The sequence below is a fragment of the Nannospalax galili genome, unplaced genomic scaffold (assembly GCF_000622305.1).
Source record: "Nannospalax galili isolate Female #2095 unplaced genomic scaffold, S.galili_v1.0 scaffold664, whole genome shotgun sequence".
Lineage (NCBI taxonomy): Eukaryota > Metazoa > Chordata > Mammalia > Rodentia > Spalacidae > Nannospalax > Nannospalax galili.
The window spans coordinates 2112973-2133395 of NW_008354274.1; the positions used below are offsets into that span (position 1 = coordinate 2112973).

At 42.7% G+C, this 20423-nt stretch overlaps 1 protein-coding gene across 3 annotated transcripts in view; it reads right to left on the reverse strand.

Annotated features, from left to right (window-relative positions):
• Positions 1-20423, reverse strand: part of Sdk1 (sidekick cell adhesion molecule 1) — a 1173668-nt gene that overhangs the window by 795660 nt on the left and 357585 nt on the right. For 2 of the 3 annotated variants that reach the window (XM_029555165.1, XM_029555166.1), the window contains exon 1: positions 4429-4584. In XM_029555165.1, the coding sequence (XP_029411025.1) occupies positions 4429-4472 (44 nt within the window). In that variant the 5' untranslated portion in view covers positions 4473-4584. Of the gene's footprint in view, positions 1-4428; positions 4589-20423 lie in introns of those variants that run through there. The other variant, XM_029555167.1, reaches the window with a different exon arrangement.

Consider the following 20423-nt stretch of genomic DNA (forward strand, 5'->3'; position numbering starts at 1 on the left):
CTCAGAGGTCAGAAGAAGGTGTCAGATCCCCTGGAACTGAAGTTATGGATGGTTATTAAGAGCCATGTGGGTGCTGGGAATTGAACCTGGGTCCTCTGCAAGAGCAGTCAACACTCTTAATTGCTGGGCCATCTCTCCAGCCCCACCATCTGATATTCTAAAAAAACACATTTATTTATTTTATGTGTATCTGTGGGTGCCTGAGGGTATGTAAGTGTATCATGAGCCTACAGCACCCTCGGAGGCCAGAAGAGGGCACTGGATCTCCTAGAGCTGGATGGAGTTCCAGGCAGTTGTAAGCCACCATGTGGGTGCTGGGAACTGAACTCGTGTCCTCTGAAAGAGCAATCAGTGCTCTTAACTGCTCAGTCATCTCTCCTGCCCCACATCCTCTGATTTTTATGAGTGTCTAGTGGCATGGGTTTTATCACACTCAGCTTACAGATGAAAAGAATGGATAAAAATGGCTAACTTCAAAGTCACTGAGCCCATGAGCTGAAGTGACCAAGCAGGGCATCCACTGCCCACACTCATCACTCACACACAGCTTTTTCTTCACACTAACAAGCCAAGCCAAATTCAAGAACACACTAAGAAGAACACTGACCACAACCAGATTGGTTTCACTCCAGTGTTAGGAGACTGGTTATATACACAAATAAACAGACTTAAGGACCATTACAAGATCATCTCAATAGATGCAGAAAAGGCATTTGACCAAGGTCAACAGCTCTTCATGATAAAAGCCCAGAGGAAATGATAAATAGATGGATAATATCTCAATATGATAAAGGCCACATGCAACAAACCTATAGCAGCATTAGATTGAATGGGAGAAAATGGAAAACATGTCTTTAAAATTAGGAATGAGACAAGGAAACTTCTGCATTTTATTCACTACAGTGCTTGATGTATTAGCTCCGGCAGCAAGACAGAGAAAGAAATACAGGAATGAAAAGAAAACAAGAAGTCAAATCATCCCTATTTGCAGACAACATCATCCCACATTCAAAAGTCCTAAGAAGGCCAGGTGTGGTGGTGCATGCCTTTAATCCCAGACTTGAGAGGCAGAGGCAGGTGGATCTCTGTGAGGCTGAGGCCAGCCTGTCTACATAGCAAGTTCTAGGCCAGCTGGAGCTACAGGGGGATACTGTCTCAAAATAATAATAATAGTAATAATAATAATAGCCCTAAGATTTTCACTACAAACTCTTAGAACTGACCTGTAACTTCAACTTCAGCAAAGCAGTAAGACAAAAAATTACGACGACAAAAATCAGTAGCTTTTCTATATACCAATAACAAATGTGTTAAAGAATTCAGGCAGAGGAAAAAATACCATTTATAATAGCTTAAAATAATCTACAAATAAATATAAGCACGGAGACTTCTACAGTGAACGTTTAAGATGCCAAAGGAAAACAACTGAAAGCAGCAGGTGATGGAAGGAGCTCTCATGTTCACGGACTGGAGGGATTAACAGGGAAAATGGCCACGCGGCTGAAAGCAATCTATAGGCCTCTATTAAAATTCAAATGATCTTCACAGAAGTGGAAAGAGTAAGACCCTTAAATCCACATGGAAGCACAAACATGTCTAAACAGCCAAAACGATCCTGAACAGAAAACGGTTCTGGTGGCATCCTCGCAATACCTGACCTCAAATCACACCACAGAGCCACAGTGACAGGCAACGCAGGGCTGGCATGAAAACAGACATGAGATCAAGAGAACAGGACCCATACAGAAACCCTCAGAGCTAAAAGAATCTAATTTTTGATAAACGTGTAAAAAATACAAACTTGAAAAAAGACAGTCTTTTAAAAAAATGGTGCTGGGGAAATCGGAAGAAGGAAAGTGGATCTGTGCCTCTCACTCCGCACAAATGAATCAATTCAAGATGGATCACAGACCTTAATATAAGACCTGAAACTCTGAACTATCAGGGAAAAGCAGAGGGAAGATGGAAACACAAGGGCGTGAGCAAGGACTTTGTGAACAGGACTCCACTTGTACAGGAAACAATTCTGAGAATTGATTTGTGGGATTAAAATAAACTAAGAAGCTTCTGCCCAGCAAAGAAAATAATCACTAGTGAAGAGAGCACCTACAGAATGGGAGAGAACTCTCTGCCAACCATACATCACACAGGGAGTTAACAGCAGCTACATAAAACTGCAAATATTAAACAGCAAAAAAAATCACCAATCAATAATGGGATAGTGCAGAGACAGTTCTCAAAAGAAATACAAATGGGTAATAAATACTTGAAAAAGCATTCATCATGCTTAGCCATCAGAGGGATGTAAATTAAAACTGCCTTGAGATTCCATCTCACCCCAGTCAGAATGGATATCATCAAGAAAGAATAATAAAAACACAACAACAAATTCTGGCAAGGATGTGGGAAAGAGGAACCTTACACAACTCCTCATGGGAATGTTAACTTGTATGACCACCAAGGGAATCAGTCTGGAAGGTTCTGGAAAACCTAAAACTAGACCTACCATAGGACCTAGCTATAGCACTCTTGGTATATACCTGAAAGATAATCACAGAGACACCTGTGTGTCCACATTCATTGCTACTGTATTCATAATAGCTATGGGGCTGAACCAGCCCAGCTGTCCACCAACGCATGGTGGGTAATGAGAACATGGTACATGTACACAATGGAACTCTTTTTAATTAAAAAAATTCATATATTTTAATTTTATGTGTATGAGAGTTTTGCTAGCATGTGTGTAAGTGCACCACATGTGTGCAATGCCCACAGAGGCCAGAAGAGGGTATTGGATCCCCTGAAACTGGAGTTATAAGTGGTTGTTAGCTGCCATGTGGGTGCTGGGAACTGAACCTGGGTCCTCTGCAAAGGCAGTCAGTGCTCTTAACTGCTGAGCCATCTCTCCAGTTCCCCTCCAGAGGAATTCTTTCAGATATAAAGAAATTGAAACTGTGACATTAGTAGGAAAATGGATGAAACTGAAAATCATTAAGTTTGGCAAAATAAGACAAACTCAGAAAGACTAATATCATGTTTTCTCTCATATGTAGACTTAAAGGCATGTGTATGTTTATCTGTGTATACCTATGTGTATGTGTGTTTACCTGTGTAATGTGTGTATCTGTGTATATATCTATATTTGTGTGTGTATCTGTTTCTCTTTATATAGTATCTGTGTGTATATGTATATCTGTATCTGTGTGCACACCTGTATCTCTGTGTGTATCTTTGTATATGTGTATATATCTGTATGTATATCTGTACCTATGTTTATCCCTGTATGTTTGTGTGTATCTGTGTATACATCTATATCTCTTTATGTATCTGTATGTGTATCTCTGTGTTTGTATCTGTGTACATGTCTGTGCGTACACATCACAAATCTTGAAGCAGGATCCTGAGAGGGAGGAAGAACTCATGAAAGGATCAAGAGGGTGATAGAGGCCAGCTAACATGACAGCAGAAGAAACAGGGTAAGTGTGGGAGTGAAGGGAGCCAGCGGGAGAAGGGACCATGGGAGGGACAAGTGGGACTGGAGTGTAATGACCTGTATATATGAAACCCATTTGTACCTCAGTTTAAGAAAAATTTTAAAGATTTTATTTTTATTCTATGAATATGAATGTTATGCCTCCATGCACATATGTGTACCATGTGCATACAGTGCCCAAGGACTCTAGGAAGGGGGGTCAGATCCCTTGGAACTGGAGTTAGGGACAGTTGTTAGTTGCCTTGTGGGTGCTGGGAACTGAATCTGGGTCCTCTGCAAGAGCAGCCAGTGCTCTTAATCACTGAGCCATCTCTCCAGCCACAAGAAAATTTAAGCCTCTTAGAAACACAAGAAACTGAGATTGAAAGGCAGAGCTGGGCTGCTCCCTGGGAGGAGTCACAGCTCAGAGCTTCCTGGGCTCCAGCTCTGCCCTCACTGCTCTGCTGTGGGTCAGGCTCCCTCTGTCTGTACCTGGCGTGTTGATAGGCACATTCCAGGAACTGGGTCTTCACTGTTCACTCTGCTCACACCCACTCTCCCATGATGACACTTTCCTCTCCCAAGTTGAAAAGGCAGCTAGGAAGGTTTTACTGACAACACAGGACTCTGGAAGCCACTGATCTATCTACATGAAATAGTTGAGGCAATTAGATACACACAATAGTTGTAAGTGGAATGGTCACAACAAAAGCAAATTTCAGTATTAAAGTATATTCCTCTTAACGGTTCTGTGTGGCGGTGTCCTAGATGGGTTCACTTCACAAATGACAGACTTCTAGGTGAAAATGGATCACACCACACCAGCAAACTATGTGTCAACCACACATGGAAGCTTAATGGATCAAGACTCCACCCAGGATTTTCTCCTCTTTTGCTCTAAGTCTAGAATTTTAAACACATAACCCTGACAGGAGTCTTCTCTTAGAATCAAGTACCTATATTCGCTGCTGTAGGTGGTGAGCTCACTGTCATTGCGCATCCACTTGAACTCCAGAGGCCAGCTCCCTTCTGCCAGACAGGTGAGCACAAGGCGGTTCCCTTCCAGGTGGATCTGTGGCAGGCCTGGCTCCGTTTTAAAATATGGTGCAACATCATCTGAGATATGAAAAAGAGACAAAACCCAGATGAAGCAGAGATGAAAAGAACCAATCCATCTGATAAATTAATTACTTAAACAGATCCAGTTTCCAACAGTAGAAATGAAGGCTATGTAGCCCAATCAGGCAGTAAATAATCCCCAGCCCTCTAGGAACAAGTGACAGCCCAGACAATACTACAAAAGGCCAAGATGTCAGTGGACGCATTACTTGAAGACACCAGACAGACTCATCCAACTTCTGCCCACTTAGAAGTAAAGCCAGTCTATCAAAGAGACACATCAGGCAACTTCTGCCCATGCAAGCCATTGGTTTTAGTTAATTAATCAATTAATTAATTAATTTAATTAATTAATTAATTCTTGAGACATAGTCTCCCTTTGTAGCCCCAGATAAGCCTGGAACTCATTATGTAGACCAATCTCACAGAGCTCAGTTTCACAGAGATCCACCTTCCTCTGCCACCTGGAGTACTAGGATTAAAGGTGTGTGCTACTGTCCCTGACTCATTTACTTTAAAAAACTTTTTATTTACTTTTTTTATTTTATGTGTATGCACGTATTGCCTGCATGTAGGTAAGTGTACCTGTACCGTGCAATGCCTGTGGAGAACAGAAGAGGCTGTCAGATCCCCTGGGACTAGAGTTACCAACAGTTGTTAGCTGCCATGTGGGTGCTGGGATTTGAACCCGGGTCTTCTGCAAGAACAGTGTTCTTAACCTCTGAGCCATCTCTCCAGCCCCTCATTTATTTTTTAAACTTTTATTTTACATGTGTACGTGTTCACACGTGTGGCCACACGTGTATGCAGGTACATGTTTATATGGGTGCATGTGCTTGTGGAGGCCAGAGGAAGATATTAGTGTCTTCCTCAATCATTTTGTACCTTATTATTAAGGCAAGGTCTCTAATTTAAACTCGGAGCTCACTGCTTGTCTGGTCTTCCTAGACAGTTTGCTTTGGGATCCCCTGTCTTGACCTACCAAGTAATGAGATTACAGGTAGGTTGTCATGCTTTGCCAGCATTTAGGTGGGTGCTGGGGATCCAATTTCTAGTCCCCATATCTGCATGGCAAGTGAATTATCCACCAAGCCATCTACCCAGCTCCTAGTCCCTGGTTTTAAATGGAAAATCTATTTTTAAGGTAATACTTAAATTTATAAAAGACAAATTTCTTCATATACCCTCTGAAATCTTTTTTTAAGAAGTGACCAGGATAAGCAAGTATAAATGGCAGGATTCACAACATAGTTTTCATTTCAGACATGCAAATTACTTGTTTTAGTGGTTTTCAGTGGGATATTGGACAGGGCACCTGTGGTATAGCACACAATGGAATACTACACAGCACTGAACGGAGTAACTTTCCTACACACAGAACCATGCATGAAAACCACAGACATGACACTGAATGAATGAAGCCAGATAGGTTATAACACACATTTCCTTTGAAAGTCTGTGAAAACACAAAACCAGACACAGTGTATACCCCATTGTACAAGGTCAGGAGACAGGTTAGCTGTGGAGCCTGGTAGTGTGATGGGAGGCTGAATGAGGGCTCTGGAGAAGCAGATCACCGTCTCTTGATATGGGGGATTGGACACATAACTGGGATAGTTTTATATGTGTACAAGTTTCATTTTCAGTAACAATGCTGTACATTTGACGTTTGGCTCTAGCACCATCAACTAATGAGCTACGTGTCTTTGACCCAGACACGTGTTTGTTTCCTCACCTGTTAAACAGAATGGAAGGCTTGTGTTTTTTTCCCACTAAGGTCTCACAGGATCAACTATACAGTTGTGCCTCTTCAGCCTCCATTCTGTCTTCTGGCCTCTCCACTCCCACACTCCTAACACAGTGGACTTGTCCCACAGTGAAGCTGAGCTGCTTCCCTCCCCAAGGCCTTTATACCTGCTCCTCTCTCCATCTGGATGCTCTGTTCTGAAGCTCCCTCCTAATAAGCTCTTACACACTTTTACACTTATTTCATCCACAATATTTATATCAGATTTTGTAATTAAAGTATTTGTGGGTTATAATCCATTATTTCTCCTGTGTTGTGTCTACGTGCCCAGCACTCAGAATGGAGCAAGGAACAAAATATACTGAATAAATATGTGTTCAGTCACTAGGTATAATAGTGACAAAGCAAGAGAAATTCTATTTACTGAGTATTTATTATGGGCTGGGAATTGTTCTAAGTATTTCATATTAAGCTTTTGTTTCTCTAAGACAGAGTTTCTAGCCATAGGCTGGTCTGAAACTTGTTACCTAGCTGAAGATGGCCTTGAACTTCAGACCCTCATGCCTCTACTTCCTAAGTGCAGGAATTACAAATGAGCACCATTATGCCAGGTTTATGTAGAACTGGGGATGGACCCCAGAGCTGCATGCACGCTAGGCAAGCACTCTGCCAACTGCTAAGACCCCAGACTTGTTCGCTTTGAAACAGGGTTTTACTATGCAGGCCAGGCTAGCTTCAAACTCAAGAGCCTCTTGCTTTAGCTTCCCCAGTGCTGGGATGACAGCCATGTTATGGTACTGGGGATGGAACCCAGGGCTTCATGCATGCTAGGTAAGAACTCTACCAGCTGAGCTATATTCCCAGTCCTGGATCAACCTATGTAATTCTCTCTCTCTCACACACACACAAAAACCTATGAAGTGGCTACCATTATTATACTCATATTATAGGTGAGAAGACACAGAGAAGGTGAGAGGCACAGAGAATTTACATATCCTGCTTCAGACTATGAGGTCATTAGTGGTTACCTCATTAGGTAAATCCACATAATCTGCTCCAGAACACAACCAATCCTATATATTATGATTCTACATGGCACAGATGTTTCAAAAAGGGAAATTTCTTCTCAAGAACACTTATCTAACTCTATTTTTCTTCTTTATTGTCCCAACTACTCACCCGTCTATGTTCAATTGTGATTTCTTTACTTACTTAATTTCTGGGGACTCAGGAAGTTTCATTAGGTTTGCTTACAGGAGCATGGGCATCTTATGAGGGGCTACAGCACTGAAGAAAATGTCACCCCCTCCCTCCTCACCCACTCTCTGCCTATAAATGCGCAGGGAGGGTTGGGCCCCATGAGCCATCCCCTTCTCATGAGGGAGGTGACGGGTCCAACCTTGTGCCTATTTGTGCAAATAATCATAGCTGCTGTGATCAAGAGTGCAATGGTCATGTCATACCCAGAAGTCAGCTGTCCACAGCACCCCTCCCCTTTCTCCAATCCCAACATTTTCTGTCTCCTCTCTCACAGTGTTCTTTGAGCCTTTGATACAATGCCCCATCTATAGCTGAGCACTCAATCATCAATTTTCCTCAGCACTTTAACCAGTTATGTCTCTGCAGTTACCACTGCCCACGGCGGAGAAAGAATCTCTGACTAAACCCGAGAGCAGCTCTGGTCTAGGGGCACAGACATAGTTATCTAACTTCACATTTCTGACACCTTATTTGTGAAGTTCCTAAGCTGGACTTTAAAACTAAATCACTGTATCTCTCAAAAAACTCAGACCCCAAGTGGGATAGCAATGTCGGGACTGGGACTGCATGAAAACTATCCGTGCATGAAACGGCCGCACACACCAGATATACAGAATTTCAATATATAAAGTCAGTCCACCAAATCCACAGGTCTTGCACCTGAAGATTCAATCCAGGGTTGGAAGCTATTTGGAAAGATTGAATTGAACATGTACAGAGCTGTCTGTGCTACTCTTCCCTAAACGATACAACACGGCAGCTACTGACAGTATCTACACCGGGTGAGGTTGTATGCAGAATCCAGAGATCAGCCGATGTGCAGGAGAGGATGGATAAGGGCAGCTCCCATGCCACTGCAGCACTGTTTTCTAGAAGGAACTCACAGGTCCTGCACCCACAGGGCACCCAGCAGGCTCTGAAGGATGACTACATAGAGCTTGTCTCTGTTTGGCTCACTATATTCCATCATAATTAATTGCACAATATTATACTGCTTATTATTACCCATTAATTCAAATAAGTAAATGATGGACTGCATCTGAACGATAAAGACCTATAGGAAGATGATTTGAAGTAGTCGATTAGGCTGAATGCAAGAACTGAGAGCCAAAGGATTGGGAGGGTTGAACGCTCAGGTAAAGGCCCGTGGAGAGCTTGGTGATGAGAGCAACCTCAGTAGGTCCTAAAGCCTAAACATGCCCTGAATGTGGGTGTGGAGAGAGGGAACAGAACCAGGGCTGAGACACAGCAGAGTCGACAGACCAGGGAGGCCCATCCTACAAGGTGCCCTCTTCACAACAGCAGTGATCCTGCATGAACGAGAGGCAACACCATCATTTGAGGCATGGGCCTCTGTGAGCAGCCCTGCAGGCACAATGGTGGTGACTGCTGTTACTAAACAACAGCAGAAAGCCTTGACTGTGTAGTTTAAGAACGTTCTAGATAGAGTGTGGAGAAGAGATTTGAAAAGGCACTGAAAGCTGGGACACTGGTTTGGAGGGCCATGTGAAATGCTCTCGAAGGTGACAAATGGGGACTGGACAAAGGTGATAATGAATTGTGGCAGAAGACTTGGAGGGGATTGATAGAAGGGTTTCTGATAGACTTGCTACAAGGGTGAGGAGAAGGGGTGTCTAGAAAGATTCTTGGGTTTCTAGCTTGCCTGATTTTATGCCTAACGAACATGCATCGAAGGGGCTAGTTGGAGAAACAGCTCAGCAATGGTGCTTGTCTAGAATCCACAAGTAGGTATTTGGCTCAGTGGTAGCACACCTGCCCAGAATATCCCACTGAGGGGCTGGGGTGTGGCTCAGTGTTAAAACTCTTGCCTAGACTCTCCCAGACAGCGGTTGCAAGGATAGAATACATCCTCATATGCACCATACCCTGGCCTGGTTCCCTAGAACCACAATAAACAAACAAACGAATGTGAATTAATCTGTGGGCTAGACTCTATAGTCAGCACTGGGAAGCCAAAAAGAGTAGCTGACAAGATCACTTTTCCCTGCAGTGGGCATGGTCTGGATCTCCTGGGGGAATACAGTCAACTGTTAGGTGCTGTAAGGAAATGTGTCACTCAGTGTCAGAAGAAGCCACTAATCCAGGCCCTGCTGGCAGAGCCCCACCTTCTTCTGCTCTGAGCTGCTTTCAACTGTACCCTCAGGTTCTGACTGTCAGCGGTGTGTCCAATTTCCCTCTCTGCTACATACTTCAGTCCAAATCATCCACTCCTATGACCCGAACAGTCTAATAAAGCCGAATTGCAACAGATATAACTCTGATGCCTTGGGGTTTACTGAGCCACGGGCTTTATTAATGGCCTGCCATTTGCTCTCTCTTTAACAATAGAAAAAGAAATGCCACTTCATAGGGTTCCAGTGTCCTACACATATGCCTCATAAAAAATACATCTTTTTGAAAGGAAAAAGCTTTAAGATACGAGCTCAAGAATGTGAGTTTGCTTCTAGGACTGACAGAGCATCATCAATTTAACATATTATACAATGGTCTGGAATTTAAATGACACCGCAGTTCGATTCTTCATAGAATTCATAGGTAACTACACATACCTCTACTATGAACGAATGACTGTGCTGGCTACTGCTATCAAGTAAGAAAATCCTTCATAAAGAACAGTTTCATACACTTGTAAGCAACTATCTTGTGATCTAAATGGCTATAGAATGGTGGTTAGCCCAGATAGAGGGCCATTTATTATACAAAGGGAAGGCAAATCTTGTCAAGACCCTGGAATTTTAACTATCTAAATTAAAATTACCACCACAAATATTTTAGCATACCCAATGTGCAGAATTACAGTTACCTCTCTAAGCCCAGCAGTCTTTCCCATGGGAAAACATGCAGTGGAACTAGAAATTTAAAGAAGGCACAAAAGTAACAAAACACAGGAGCTGTGGGCAGAAGAGCAAAGGAGGCTACCGTGGTGTGGCCTCTTTTCTTCTGGGCATAACATGTTCACCTCAGGGCCATCTTGGACTAGAGATTACTATGACCCTGTAGCCATGGCAACTAATTAAAGGGAATGAAACAGAGGAAGCTAGATTTATAGTAATGCTAACAGAGGTACCAACACTCTTTAGTAGAAAGTAGAGGAAAGTCAAGGACGCTCACCTGGGATTCCAGCCACTGCTCCCTCCTGCCCTCTCCCAGCTGCAAGGGATCTTGGGAGATGCTAGAGTGTACAGGAAATGGAAGGCTGACTGAGAGAAGGGCTCCATGATGCAGCTCCCATGAAGTCATCACCAACAACTGGGAGGGACTTGGGGTGATGCAGCTGCTTTGAGATCACCCAGGCTCCTGTAAGTCACCCTTCACTCATACTCTGTAAGTAACCATAATAAACTCACTGGTTTGCTAAGTCAGACTTTGGTGGCATTGTTACTATGGTCTGTCTGGAGTGAATAGATGTTTCTTCATTTCCCAAGGAAAAGATGATGGAAGCAGAGAGGTAAACAGAGCCCCTCAGAAGCTTTTGATCTTTTTATATTTTACAGGGGGCAGAGAAATGTCTGCAAAGATATACCAGGAAAAGAAGGTAAATGAATTACTTAAGAGGTACTCATGAGACCCTAACCTGGGGAAAAAGCCAATGGTCCACTTACTGCTCTTGGGGGAGGGGGCTGGTATCTCAAATAATAGACAATAGACCTGCCCCCATCACCCTCCAAGAAAACTCAGTGAATATTCCTACATTCCAGCAATAGCTTGCTAAGCCCCTGGAATGAATTACCAAAGAAAACTGTGAAATTTCCATTTTCACACACTTTTAAATAGAACGTAAATCATTTATGAAAGAGAGAGTCTCATTTGTCTGGATAATACAGATTTAAGGTCCATTCGAAGGAAAGGACCAGACTTAATGCTCTCTCAAGACAACATCATAATTTTATGACATCCAAGTCATTTCCCTAAATGGACTTTTAAGGTTTTCAGATAAATGTAAATGGATTTAACTTTACCTGTCCAATGCAAAGATAATCTTCTCATCTAGAAAGGGACCATGACCCAAGTGACAGAGTAGAAACAGCTGTGGTGGGGAGGAGAGGAACTCTGGAAGCCCAGGCTGAGCACAGCTCAGCTTCCTGCACCCAGATGGGGTATCTTCCTCGAGGTTTTAATTATCTGCTCCATTATGGGAAATTGAGACACTTTCAGAATCCTTTAAGGTAGAGTGGATAGGAATTAACCATTAGGTACCAAGAACATTAAGTGTCAAGCTATTAATGTATTGGCAGGGACACCATCCATCCACTCAGTGGCTTGGCTTCTGCGCCTTTGTTTTTCTGTGCACGTGTGTGTGTGTGTGTGTGTGTGTGTGTGTGTGTGTGTACATGTGCTCACATGCATGTGTGTGCAGGGACATGTGTAGACCAGAGGTCAATGTCAGGTGTCTTCTTCAATCACACTCCATTGTATGCACTATTATTTATTATTGTGTGTGTTTGAGAGGTGTGTATAGGTGTGTGCATGCCATATCATGCATGTGGAGTTAAGAGGACAACATTGTGGCATCAGTTGGTTCTTTCTAATTTTACATGGGTCCTGGGGGAGTAAATACAGGTCCACCAGGCTTACGCAGCAAGTGTTTCTTACCAGCTGAGCCATCTCTTGAGCATTCCGTTTTATTTATTTGTTTGTTTATTTATTCATTTTGAGACAGTTTCACTGATTAGGCTAGACTGGCTGGCCAGTGAGCCCCAGGGATCCTCATGCCCCAGGGGTTACAAGTGCACCACCGTGGGTGTGGAGATGGAATGCAGGTCTGAGCTGCCTCCCAGATCCTGTCCTGTGTTTTAAAGTAACGATGATTTAAGAATGATAATCAACCTCCATTTAGCAAAGAAAGCAACTCTTCCATAAACAGGGGGAAGACAGAGGCAGACAAATTCTACTCCATCTGGAAAAAAGACCTTGGAGTTTATGAAGCCCCTGTAATCAGCACTATCAATCAGGTGAGGTCCAACAGGAAGCACCCTGATCCTGGTGTGAATGGACAATCAGCCTGAGCAGGACCTTTCCTACTGAACTCTGTTTTCACCACAGTGAAATTTCCCAAGGTAACCAATCATTCTGTTTAAAACCACTAATCTTCCTTTCAAAACTTCTTTTATATCAAATTCCAACATTTTCATGCCCCAAGCTTATGAATTTACCACTCAGAGAACATTTTATTTTATTTTCAAATTCCAGGGAGAAACAAAAGCACAGACCATAATGTATCACTTGTGAAGGAGTCTGGGGAACGTGGGTAGAAAATCTACACAGCAAACTCCCATCTCATCTGTTCCAGTTTATTACATACACACAGAGTGGACAGGAGTTCAAATGTACCATACAACATGTTTTCCTTCCAACAGTAATATTAATCTTTTAAAAGAAAGCAATTAAGCATTTCAAATGTGTTCCCGAGATAAAAATTTAGGCATATTACTAAGTAGTACTCTGCTGCAGCTAAGTACACAGACTTACAAAGGTTGCCCTGTGGTACTCTAAGAGGGCTCTGCTGGGAAAGAACATGTCCTCAGTGTGCCTTAGCTGCAATTTCTGTGACCACCATACGAGCATCTTGGTGGGTAGAGATAATCTGTGGGGGGGGTGGTGGTGGAAAAATCAGTGGTACACAACAATGCTCTATAAAGACCTAGTGGTGGGAGCAGAGGGGGCAAGAGAGCAGAATGGGTGAGTATGATCAAGATACATTGTATACAGGTATGAAAATGTTAAAGTGAAACCACTTCTTATTAATATAAATAACAACAAAAAAAACTTTTAAAAAGAGAGCTGAACCAATATTCGAGCTAATCTCCAGCCTTCGTTCTCTCAGATAATCAGAAATACTTATATTTTCAAGCAGCAGACAGGCAAATATTGTACACTATATGATTATACTGTGCAGATCTGGATAAAAAAAAATCACCCAAATTGTGTGTGTGTCAGTTTAAGTATTTCCACTGCCACCTGCGAAGTAAGTGAAGCAGAAAAACTAAGGTAAACAGGCGGCTACTAGGGAAGACACAACCAATTCAAACATTACAAAACAAAAATAAACAACAAAAAAATGGGGTGGAGAGATAGCTCATTGGTTAAGAGCACTGGCTGCTCTTGCAGAGGACCTAGAGTTTGGTTCCCAGCACCCGTACTGCAACTAAAAACCATCTGAAATTATCCAGTTCCAGGGGATCTAATGTCCTCTTCTGGCCTCTGTGGGCATTGCATACGTGTGGCACACATATATAGTCAAAACATTCACACACATAAAATAAAAATAAACAAATATTTAAAAAGAAACTAAGGACTATAGAGATGGCTATGCAGTTAAGAATGTTTGCTGCTCTGTAGAGGACTACAGTTCAATTCCCAGCACCCATGTGGGGTGGCTCACAACTGTCTATAACTCAAACTCCAGGAGATCCAACACTTATGGCTGCCAAGGGCACCTGTTCTCATATGCACTTACCCACACAAACACACAGACACAGACACACACACACACATACACATAATTTAAAATAACAAATACATACAAACAAACAAAGCTAGGGTATGGTGTCATATGCTTGTAATCTCTGCACTTAGGAAGCTGAGGCAGGAGGATTGTGAGGTCGAGGCCAGCCGAGGCTACATAGCAAGACTGTATCTCAAACAACAACAACAACAGAAACTGCCAAACCAAAACCACCCAAACTATGCACTCTGATGACGACAGAAGAGAAGATGGGATGTTTTTCATGTTGCTATCTAGTTTCTGACAAGCATTGTCAATGTGATGTGGCTGGAAGTTGAGGTTGTCTCACTGTAGGCCCTACCTCCATGCCCTGCAGCATCTCTAACCAAAAGGAACCACCCCAGATCTACAGACTCTCACACAGCAGCAAAAGGCCCATGCTGGCTCTTGTTCTGATTACAAACTCACTCTGTCATTCCTAGGCATTGAGCATCTGGGAATTCCCAGCTGAGCATCCCCTGGCTGCTGGGAGTTGGGAAGGCAGCTGGTCCTGACCCAATGAGTTTACAAAAATGAGACTTATAAACAAGCCAAGATAAGCAGCTCAAGGAGAGATGGCTGAGGTATGAAGTCAGTGCTGGGGGAGAAAATCACAATATGGGGACCCTTCCAATGCTGTGCTCCCCACATCTCAGGGTGGGCAGCTGGGCAGAGTGGGTCAGGGTAAGGCAGAAGCCCAGGATCCTTTGCAAAGAGCTGCACTCTTGAGTTTTTACTGAGGACGGCCTCCAGCTGCACAGTGGCTTTCAACCACTCTTGAAAGCTTTTTGAAGAAATTTTCTCTATACCACCCTTAATAACAAGTAAGAATTTTGTGAGTAGAGTGTGTGTATCGGGGGGAGTTGCCTGTGTATGTGTGTCTCCCTGGGTGCATGTCCCAGCCTTTTACTTGGTCTCACAGTGTGCTCAGGGGTCTTGGTGCCTAGGTCTCCAGACTCTTCCCCAGGCCAAGCTTGGCAGCCACTGCCACCTGCCACTAGGCTGCTCTTGTGTTCTGTGCCATTCTATAGATCTTGTCAGTGGTGCCACGAGGTCCCTACAAGACTGATTCATGTCACAGCCAGACCAGGCACAAGCAGCAGGTAGGTCAGCTCTCAGAGGTCCGTTTCTTAGCTGGAATATAGATGCATTTATTTGAAAAGTTCTCACTTGCTGGTGCTGAGGAGACAGTAAAGTGATTGCCATGCAAGTACCAGGACCTGAATTCGATTCCCAAAACCCACATAAGAAAGTAACTTTAGCCAGACATGGTGGCACATGACTTTAATCCCAGCACTTGGGACGCAGAGGCAGGTGGACTTTTGTGAGTTGGAGGCCAGGCTGGTCTACATAGTGTGTTCCAGGTCAGCTTTCTCAAGAAAAAACAAAATGGTAACTTTATACAGAACTAGGATTTAGACCCAGATGACCTGGTTCCAAGGTGGCACTCTTGGGCACTACACTAAGAACACAAGTACTGTGTTGGAGGTGGAAAACCTAAAAGCAAATCAGCTTATATTACTGTTAAATGTTACTTCACAGTAATAATTTCATTTGCTATGTTAAATGACCCCCACCAGAAATGAGAATGGGTTGGGATACAGGGACAGAGACTCCCATCTTCTCTTCAAAAGACACTTAGGGCTGGGGACAAGGCTTGATCAGTAAAGTGCTTGCTGTACAAACAGGAAGACTAGAATCCCAGAATCCATGTAAAAAAGCCTTGCATGGCAGTGCTCACCTATAATCACAGCACTAAGGAGGTAGAGACAGCAGGGTCCCTGGGCTCACTGACAAGCCAGCCTAGGCTAATTTGTGAGCTCCAGGACTGTTTCCAAAAACTAAGGTGGGTGGCTCTTGAGAAATAACAGCTGAAGACATTCTCTGACCTCTATACATGCATGTGCACATACACTTATATATGCATGAAGCCCCACACCTGGACCCCCACATACAAGCCTGCCCTGCACTTTCCTAGGTCACTCCATAACACCATCAGTTTATGCCCAGAAGTTTGGCTAGTAAGTGTGGGGCTTCCGTGAAGTTGCTCTGTGGCGTCCTCTGGACACTTGAATCTGAATATGAGAACAGGGAACATGGGAGGCTCCCTGAGATCACCACACAGGACTGAGAACAGCTTGCTGAGGCATCTAGTCAGCGGGGAAGTCAAGCTGATTATCTGTTTTCCCTGAAATCAATAAGAATTAATGGCACATTTAAGGAACTCACGGTGTGAACCTAACCCTTCCAATATTTCCCCCTAAGAAACCATTCAACCTTTCAGTGAGATTAATCTACAGCTGAAGCTGATGGGAGAAACATAAATGGGGGTATTTATGTGCCGAGTGGATGCTGCACTGGGATAATCCGTTTCAGCATATAAATTAATAATAAGGAGAGACAGTGGGGTAAATGCGATTCCCTAGATCTCCAAACTGAAATAAGCTCCCGAGCTCCAGTATTTTACCTCCAAGTAGAAGCATGCTAAATTGTCATTTCTATGGTTTGTGGTGAGAAACTACAACAAAAAAATAGTAAACAAGAGTAAAGTTATCAGAAATAACTGGCATTAATCTTAAATATTATACCATGGCTCCTTTGAAAGTCTTTCACATAATCCTAAAAGCCTAACTCTGATTAAATAGAAAGCTGAGCAGTCCAAGAAAATAAACTTGGATCTTTGCGTTTCCCCGCAAAGATGTTTGCCCTTGAGTTTGTGACACATAGCTAGTGACCTAGACTCTGAGGCCTAAGAAGTAGCTAAATGGTAGAGATCTTCTTAAACCAGGACAACTGCACATGAAAGCAACTCCCTCAGGCACTTCAGCTCCATTTGAGAAAGCGGGGACTGGAGCAAGAGGGCACCCAGGAAGCTCTGTGTGGGGGAAACATTCCCACGCTATGTCTGCAGACAGCGAGGCTCTGCAACGCTGAATTTGACCTCGGCTCTTCCACTCCTAGTTCTGGGCTCTCAGGTAACCCTCCATCTCTCCTACACCTGGAATCTCAATCCACAGAAATAATAAAACCAACTTCCTTAAGAGCAGCAGTTCATAACCTTTTGACCTCCGGACCTCCTTGAGATTTCCATAGAAAATCATGAAGTAGCCTTAAATTCTCATTCTAGGGAGTTAGTCCATATTTGTCACTTTAGAATCCAAAGATGTGCGCATTCAAAATGTTCACTCATCTGAAAACAGCGTTAAAGCCATTACACATTAACACAAAAGGTATGTTTATGCAATTTAGGTGGTCCCAAAGGAATATGAAAAGTGGCATCACCTCATGTTTTCAAAGTCTACACCAGATTCTCACTTATACTTCTGCAGTTAGTCTTCTTAAGGTTTTATTTATTTTTATTTTTATGTGTATGAGTATTTTGCCTGTATGTATGAAAGTGCACCCAGGTCGTGTAGTGCCGTCAGAGGTCAGAAGAGAGCAGTGGATCCCCTGGAACTGGAGTTACAGATGGTTGTTAGCCACCACATGTGTGCTGGGATCTGAACCTGGGTTCTCTGCAAGTCAGTGCCCTTAACTACTGAGCCATCTCTCCTGCCCTTGCAGTTAGTCTTAGTAATACTTTGCTTCACTTAAAGGACCCGAATAAAATGCAGACTGGAAGATATGACGAAGGGAAAAGGAGACTTCAACAGCCTTTTCAAGTAATTGTGAATATTCTTGTTGGTACTGTAGCCCAACTGAACAAGTGTCAGTTTCAGGAAGGTTACTTGTACTGATGAACCCCCATCAATGGAATACTGAGACTCTGTTACATGAAAAGCCTTTCATCTAGCTCATTCTTTGACTGGATTTTTTACACTGGCTTGACATTGTTGGTTCGCCGAGTTTTGGAGTCTTCCAAATGTTAACACGTTTCATTATACAATGAAATAAATATCAAATGTTAATACAGCATCTTCCCTTATCAAGTCTTTAAATAAAGGGAAATGTCAAGTTCACAGAGGCACATATAATATTTCAGAAATTCTCATTTTTTTACTTCATTTTTATCATTAACCACAAATACCATCAGATGCTTCCCTATGCCAAATGGAATAGTCCTATTTAATTCATTTTCAAGAAAATGATTCCAAACACCCATGTCTGAATTACCATGGTCTGTCTGTCAGTTACAACTTGAAGTGAAAACAGACTGCCAAGAAAAAAGCAGCTATTTTGGCTGCTGGCTCAGATAACCTCACGAAGACTTGGCCTCAAAGCAACCATCATATTTCTGTATGCAGCAGAAGGATTTTATACATAACTCACAATTGGACAAAGAATATTAAAAAGACATATATCAGAGTCAAATTTAATACAATTAATGATTCTTACTACTCCATCAAGGACATCTAAGGGAGCTAGATTTTTTTTAATACATGCTTGGCAGGAAGGACACACATGCCCTTTGGAATGGTCTGGTGCCACTTGCTGTCTTCATCAACCTGTTCAAATACCACAAGTTTACTCATGATGATTTTTGCATCATCAATGAAGCCTCGATGCAGGGAAGAAAAAACAAGGGTCTTTGTATCACCATCAAAGATTTCTGACTTGGCACGGGGTCTCAGGGCCACCACGGTCCTCCCTGGACTGTGGCAAGAGAGGGAGAGATGTAGAGAGGCATCATGATTAACACTGAAGAAGCCAGTTGGCAGAGAAAGACTGGGAAGCCTTTCCCATTGGGCTACATGCAACAAACAGAGATTGAGTGAAAAGAACCTGCACAAAAGCCAGGGCGGGGGAGCTCTGTAAATGAACGGTCCTGAGACTCCTGGCCCCTACCTTAGCTCACCTACCCATGCCCATTCTTAAGAATGTTGGTTCCTTCTTAATAAATCAGGCCTACTTCTGTTACTAATCATGTGTTCCCTGCTGTAATTCTTTATCCTGGGACACAGAAAGTGGAAATTCTAGCGGGTGCACTGGGGACTCAGATCCAGGCCAGTGACGGGACCACACTCTGAGAACCGCAACTCTAGACAGAAGAGTCAAAGGGGAGTGAATCTTTAATGTTCACAACACGCTCCAACTGCACCAGCTAGCAGCACCATCCACCTGTTAGGGTCCACGGTGCCCCAGAATGAAACTGCATAGTCCTTCCGAATGCTGTTTCTTGAACTTCATCCAGAACACATTTACCTCTAGCTTTCTAAATAACACACATAAATCAACCTACAGTCTTAAATGTCAATAACTATTAAGCCAAAGAAGTTGTTCAATTTAAAGAAAAACAGGTGTTCGTATTTTCAATTACTTCAAAATTCCAGAGAAGCCTAAATATTGATTTGATTATTTATTCTTTCATTCAACAAATATTTATTAAATACCTACTAGAAGGTCTATGAGACAAGAATACATATGTGAATTTATAAACAGGGCAGAACAAAAAACAATCACACCTTCACAGAACTTTTGTCTTCTAGTTCAGGGAGATAAACAGTAAACAAACAAGGAAAATACATAGGACAGCGAGCTTTGTGACAGCCTATATTTCTTTTATATAAATTACTTCATATGTGGTTGAAAAATAGGGAACATCTATTGGCAAGAAGCAGAACTTGTTCTGATTTATGCTTAATTCCCCACAGAATATTAATGTTGCAACATTTTCATAGACAAGTGTCATCATTTATTAAAGAGTAAGCCCTAGAATCAGGGACACAATTAGCAGAAGCAGCAACAACAGACTACTTTAAAAATAATAATTTAAAAAATTGCACTTGGTTTGACAGTGCAGAAATTACAGCACTCGTTCCTGCATTAGATGATGTCGAAAGAAAGTGGAAGGCAGGTGTGTGCACTCAGAGGCTTGCTTCTTCTTTTTTTAAAAAACTATTTTATTATTTTTATTTTATGTGCATGAGTGCATGGCCTGCATGTATATAAGTGAAACCGTGTCATGCAGTGCCCATGGAGGTCAGAAGAGGGAGTTGGATCCCCTAGAGTTACAGTTAGCCGCCGTGGGAATGTTGGGAACTGAACCCAAGTCTTCTGCAAGAGTAATTAGTGCTGTCAATCACTGAGTCGTCTTGCCAGGCCCAGGCTTTCTTCATTGTATAAAAAGAAAGAAGAAGAAGAAGAAGAAGAGGAGGAGGAAGAAGAGGAGGAGGAGGAGGAGGAGGAGGAGGAAACTTGTGAGGAGTGTTATTTTTATTAGTGTCCCAATTGCAAGTTCCATAGGGCTTTTATTATTATTATCATTAATTATTATTATTATCATTATCATTATTATTACTTCAGTGTTAATGTGCCTCGGGAACTTGTGTGTGTGTGTGTAAAGCCTAGAAACCAACCTCTGGCGTCCTTTCCTACATGCC